General features: G+C 46.8%; 1 protein-coding gene across 1 annotated transcript in view; it reads left to right on the forward strand.

Moving 5' to 3' along the window:
* DLGAP2 (discs, large (Drosophila) homolog-associated protein 2) overlaps positions 1-6666 on the forward strand; it is a gene marked incomplete at its 5' end in the record, with an annotated part of 84361 nt that overhangs the window by 42815 nt on the left and 34880 nt on the right. Inside the window, one exon of the mRNA XM_008589870.1 lies at positions 5742-6091. Within this exon, the coding sequence (XP_008588092.1) occupies positions 5742-6091 (350 nt within the window). The remainder of the gene's footprint in view (positions 1-5741; positions 6092-6666) is intronic.

Genomic DNA, 6666 nt, shown 5'->3' on the forward strand with positions numbered 1-6666 from the left:
GTGTAGGAGGGTTCCCCTTTCTCTGCATCCTCACCAGCATTTGTTATTCTCTGTTTTTCTGATAATATCCAGTCTAACTGGGGTGAGGTGATACCTCAGTGTGGCTTTGATTTGCATTTCCCTGATGCTGAGTGATGTTGAGCATTTTTTCATGTGTCTTTTGGCTGTTCATATATCTTCCCTTGCGAAATGCCTATTCAGCTCCTTTGCCCATGTTTTAATTGGGTTACTTGGTTTTTTACTGTTAAGTTGTTGGGAGTTCCTTGTATATTCTGGATATTAATCCTTTGTCAGATGTATAGTTTGCATATATATTCTCCCATTCTGTAGGTTGTCTTTTCACTCTTTTGATTGTTTCCTTTGCTGTGCAGAAGCTTTTTACTTAGACATAATCTCATTTGTTTATTTTTCTTTTTGTTGTTTGTGCTTTTGGGGTCATAGTCATAAAGTCTCTCTCCCCAGTCCTACACCCTGAAGTGTTTTTCCCGTTTTCTTTTACAAGTTTTACAGTTTCAGATCTCAGTTGATTTTGATATATTGCAAGAGGTACAGGTCTAGGATCATTCTTCCACATGTTGATGTCCAATTTTCCCAGAAGCATTTATTGAAAAGGCACTCTTTTCCCTAATGTATGCTCTTGGTCCCTTTGCCAAAGATCAGTTGGCTGTAAGTATGTGGGTTGATCTCTGGGTTCTCTATTCTCTTCCATTAGTCTGTACATCTGTTTTTAATACCATGCTGTTTTGGTTACTATAGCTTTGTAGTACAGTCTGAAGTCAGGTAGTGTTATGCCTTTGGCTTTATTTTTTTTGCTCAAAATTGCTTTGGCTATTCAGGGTTTATGAATGTTAGGATTGTGGTTTCTATTTATGCAAAGATTGTCATTAGTATTTTGATGGGGATTGCATTAAATCTGTAGATGGCCTTGGGTAGAATGGACATTTCCACAATGTTAATTCTTCCAATCCAAGAGATGGGATGTCTTTCCATTTTTTTTGTGTTCTCTTTAATTTCTCTCCACAGTGGTTTGTAGTTCTTGTAGAGATATTTCACCTCCTTGGTTAATTTTATTCCTAGGGATTTATTGCTTAGTTGTTTGTTTAGTGACTATCTAGGAGTCTTATTCATACTAGAACCTTCCAATGCTTTTCTTCATTCACCCTACACATAGTTAAAATAATCTTAAAATGGCATGGGTCATTTTCCTCTAGCTTCATTATTCAAGAAGCACAAATTTATAGATTTTTTTATTGCCAAAAATAACCTTCTTGAAGAATGAGTTTTTCTTTGACTTTTATTTTACTTCAATTTACTTGCAATGCACTATTCTGAAATTGTTAAGCCCCCATAATAGGGCTGCATCTCCATGGTTACTGTGACCTCTCTCTCCTGAGTGACCTTGGCCATACTGCAATGTTACTGGATTTTTCAGCAAACTGTTCAGTCCTAGTTATGCTTCAAGCCCTGGGTATTGAGGAAACCAAGCTATAGGTCTCCCCAATCTGAAAAAGTCCAGAGTCTAATAAATAGTACCCCACAAAAGAAATGATGCAGGAGAGAGAAGCACAAGACCCCACATGGGGTAGAGGGAGAGATCACCTCTGCCTGAATCAGGAAGGACTCAGGAAGACCTCCCATACAGAGATGAAATGGAGATCAGGGGGAAAGAAGAGGTGGAGATTCCAAGGAGAGGGACTGGTGTGAGAAGACAGGCACCAGGGAGAGACCACAGCGATGTCTGTTCCCACCGTCCCTTGGTGGCTGTGTGAGGATGGTCCAGAGGAGGGAGAGGCCGGGGCAGGATGGGGATTTAAGAACCTGCAATGGCAGAAAAGAGAGATGAGGAGATGCTCTAGGACCTAGGACTGTAGGAGGGAAGAGAGTGGAACATACAGGGTGCCAGCATCATTGATTGAACTCAAAGAAAGATTGGGTATGGGGACTGAGAGCTGAGGGGCCTGAGAGCACCCAGCCAGCTCTGAGGGGGACGCCACTCACAAGATAGTTCCCAGACAGGGCACCAATATGCTGAGTCTGAGAAAACTGTGTTACATACAATGAAATAAGTCTATGCCAATAGCAGGGACCTGGAGCTTGAGAAAAATGTGGAGTGATAACTGTAAATTTTGGAGTCACTGTAAAAGGCAGCAATTGAAGACACAGGAATGGGGACATGTCATAGAAGTTGGAGAAACAGAAAAAAGTGACCCGTTAGTAAATGTAGGAGGAACAATTTTCAAGGAAGAAATGAGGATCTGATGTCGGAGGTAGGGTCCAGGGGCCTGATAGTCGGCCTCAATCCACCCAGTCCTCTTACCAGGTTCTGCCACAGGAAAGAATTCAAGGGCAGAGTCATGGTAGAAAGTGAGAACAAGTGTAATATAACAGATAAGAAATACAGGTTCCACAGAGAGTGCAGCCTAGCTCCAGAGACTGAGCAGAGCCCACACCAAGCTTAACACAAACGTAAGCTCAGTGCAGACATCAAGTCTAACAGTAAGACAACAAACATATCCTTAAAGTCCAGTACAGAGTGTGGGCTGGCTCAAGAGGGTGAGCAGCTGCTTGCTGAAAGTAAGTTTGATACAAAGTAAAGTGTACACACTTCAGCCAGCAAGTGCAGGCTGCCTCCAGGAAAGTGACCAACAACCCTGCCATCTGCTGGGATTCCGCTTTTGTAGTTTCTCTATCTAATTAATATTCAATTAAAGGGGTGACTCCTAGTCGTGTAACATGTAGTCTTGCACATCCTCAGTCTTTTCCTGGAGCCTGTTCCTTGGTCAGACCCTATCACATGCACCAGGCATATTCAAAAATATTCTGCGCTATTGTGCCTGCCCAGCCACTGGATTTGCATAATCCAGCCCCTGTGGTCTCATTTTCCCCTGTTAGTGCTAAAAATAGGTCTAACTGGCAACAGTAACTTTCCTGTAGGCCAGATCTGGGGGAGGGGGCCTGAGGCCTCAGGGAGTGGCTGAAAACCCAAAAGCTTTCCTGAAACCCAAGCCAGGAGAAACTGAGCACCTCCCGTATCAGATCCACGAAGTCAGAGGCTTGAAGCCAGGGAGGGGAAGCTTGAGGGCAGCCTTTGGGTTTGGAGCGTGGGGGTGATCAGCAGCGAAGTGATGGGCACTAGTTAAGGACACAGCAACTGAAAAGAGGGGAGGGTAAGGAGACGAGTCTGTCCTGGGGGAAGCAGAGGGGCTTTTCAGGCAGGTTTAAAGGTCAGGACTGAGAAGGACTCGGAAAAGGAGCAGGCGGCGCCACAGCCGCACCCGGGCAGGCGCCGCAGTCCTCGCTGCAAACGCTCCCGAGGCGGCGCTGCTCTATGCCTGTCACAGACGGAAGCTGCAGCTTGGCAGGGTGGGACACCCGCCCAGCGTCCTTAACCACCTGTTGGGGACTCTCCGTAAATGAGGGGCCAGGGGGTCGGAAGTGGGTAAGCCACGTTCGGCAGAGCCCCGGGGACAGACCTGAACTCAGCGGGGCCTCTGCGCTTCCCCTACAGCAGGCCCAGGTGGCCGCTGTGAGTAAGGGACATGGGGGCCGGGGGTTCTAGGCACAGACGCGACGTGGGGATGGCAGGGCCCGCGAGGCCGTGAGCGAGGGGCTCGCTGCCGCTGTGTCCTCCAGGAGCCTCAGCGGCGCCGGTGGCTCAGCTGCGCTCGGGCGCCTCCCGTGTGCCTGCCCCGCGACACGTCCCGTCCCGGCAGGGAGGGGCTTGGCAAAGGTCTGTGCGGGAGGTTAAAAGGCTGCGATGAGCAGGGAAGAAAGTGAAATCCCACTGGGCCAAGAGCGTGAAGACGCGAGAGCGGGAGAGAAGTCAGAGGGTGCGGTCAGGGGACAGGAACGTCGCCGGGGAGGCACAGCGCTTCTGGAGGACGGCAAGGGTCGGAGGTCAACGATCCGCTGAAATCGTGTGGGGATGAAGGTCGTCTTCGGTCAGGCGCACAATTTCAGCAACTTAGACACCAAGAAGGGGCAAGTCATGGATGTGCGTGTTCAAGTGGCCCTGGTGGAGGCGGGTGATTCAGGGGAAGTGACCCAGAGTCTAGAGGACGGACGGGGGACAGGATGGGCGAGGTATTTCTGGGAGACCCACACCCCGGTGGGCTGGGAGAATGCCAACCCTATTTCCTTTGCCAAACGAAGAGCCTCCACTTAAGATAACCTAATTACTTATAATTGAAACTCCAAATAGCTTGTAAGCATTTGAGGTTGGGAACGTTATTTTGTACATTTCCGAATCTCCTAAAATAGTGCCTTGAATATTGTTAGTTTTCAACAATTTTCCTCAAGAGGTCCATTAAAATTAGGGAGAAAAGTCAGAAAGAAAAAAGAGTATTCTAGTTTCCCTGGTGTAAGCAAAGTTCTTCAACACTTTTCTATCCTTCATATTTTCTTTCCAATGCGTTCTTTTAAAAATTCATTTCATAAATTTTAATATGCAGCTTTTATGCCTTAAAATTCAATCATCTTAACATGATAAACTCATTCTGTTTTGTTATTTATTGGTGTTTATTTGGGATACCATCTGGGAATTTTTTTAGGAAATGCCATTCTTACAGATGGTATAATTAGAGGAGGGGATAACAAGTAGGAACGTGGGCTGGAATGCACAGGAAGGGAATACTGGAAGTGGTGTTTCCACCTGCGGCCGCAGGCCAGTGCTTCTCGGGGCACGGATTCTGAAAGTCCCTCATGAAAATCGTTGCTCACTCTGTCCTCACAGATGACACTAAAGACCTCTCCAGAAGCCGCCTGTGTGCATGTGAACGTCCTGTTGCTGAACGTGAGGAGCAGCCCCTGCTGCTGCCTTCACCTGTGATGGTGGGGGGCGGGGGTGCTGAGAGCCTGGACTCCCTTCAAGAAGCACTTTATCCATTCTTCCTTTCAACATAAAGAAAAGTAACCAACTGTAATGGAAAACCAACTCATATTGAAAGGGAATATTAGGAGCAGTTCATCCTTACTGTGAAAATAATACCCTGAGCCCTGGCAAATATATCTACTGAATTTGGGGTAGTGTCTAAAAGGTATTTAATACAATTTTTATGTCCAAATGCATTTATTTTTCCTTTGTGTAAGAATTCTTACAGGCAATGCAAGTTTAGGAGGAGGTGAAATGGCAGGTAAATGGTCACGAGGTGAAAGTGATCTGGGCCCAGGATTTATAGACCTGGTGACCCTTTTCAATGGGACAACTTATCCCCAGTGAGTGTGTACTTACAGGGAAGCAAATAATTTTCTGATATTGTGTATTTTCTCCATTATAAAAAAAATATTCATTATAAACATTTTTAGAAAATGCAGACAAATGGAAGAGAAACCAATACCCATATTATCACTCAAAGATAACCATGATTAACATTTTTATGTACTGCTAAGTAACTTTTTCTCATATGCAGATTTTCTGTACAAATATATTCTACCTTCATCCATGCAGACAGCATTTCCCACAATGCCGTGACCTGCATAGAAATGATGGTATGCCACATTCTGTCCTGCCAAACAGATATTGCTTAATTGTGTCTCTACTGCTGGATTTTTAGGTGTTTTCATCATTTTTTGCTGTTACAGATGTATCCATGTAGACTGGCTTTGCCCATAGTTTGCATCATTTTCTTAGGCTAGACATCCAGGAAGAGACCTGCTCTCTTGACCATAGAGTGTGAGCGTGTTGGCTGATGGAGGTGAAGTACACTTGTTGACTTGGGGTTTTTTTCCCCCCTTTCTTACAGCTGTCTCATATACGAATTACAAAAAAACACCCCCACCAGTACCTCCTCGTACCACCTCCAAGCCTCTGATCTCGGTGACGGCTCAAAGCAGCACTGAGTCCACCCAGGATGCCTACCAGGACAGCCGCGCCCAGAGAATGTCCCCGTGGCCCCAGGATGGCCGTGGCCTCTACAACTCCACAGACAGTCTGGACAGCAACAAGGCCATGAATCTAGCTCTGGAAACGGCTGCGGCCCAGCGCCATGCCTCAGATAGCCAGAGCAGCTCCGTGCGGACCAGTGACAAGGCCGTTCTGGTGTCCAAGGCTGAGGAGTTCCTCAAGAGCCGATGCTCCTCCATCGGAATTCAGGTAGCCTCTCTTTATGGCATGGCTCTGGTGCAATGCTCCACCTGCTGCTGCAAATAGCATAGAATAAGTCAGAAATGGAACCAATAGCCCTAGGTCCTTAGCATTAACTGTAATCCTCAGCAGGGCAGTGAGACGTAAGAGCAAGGTCATGTGTTCACATTGCAAACTGCAAGGGCAGGAACAGGTGGCGAGCACCCCAGGGCAAACCAGATCCCAGAGCAGGGCTGCAGGAGACCCAGGGGCTCACGCTCCACACCCCCTGCCACCCTGGCAGGTCCCCCACCCCCACTTATGTGTTTTCTAGAGGCCAATGGCTACTTAGAGAGTGTGGAGATGAGGCTATTTTAATGCTTAGTAGGGGTGGTGTTTTTGTTGAAGTCTGATTTTTCAAAAGCTTTTCAGTCTTGCAGACATTTGAGTGGGGAAACAAAAAGATGCTGGGAATGAAAAGGTGAAAGGAGAAGCAGAGTCCTCCTTTGTACAAAACTTAGGGACGCTCACAGTGATTTCAGGTGTGGGTGGCAACAGGCCCTTCTCCACAGACCGCAGGGCACTCAGAGGCCAATGGCTGTGGC

Source organism: Galeopterus variegatus, unplaced genomic scaffold (genome assembly GCF_000696425.1).
Source record: "Galeopterus variegatus unplaced genomic scaffold, G_variegatus-3.0.2 Scaffold5707, whole genome shotgun sequence".
NCBI lineage: Eukaryota > Metazoa > Chordata > Mammalia > Dermoptera > Cynocephalidae > Galeopterus > Galeopterus variegatus.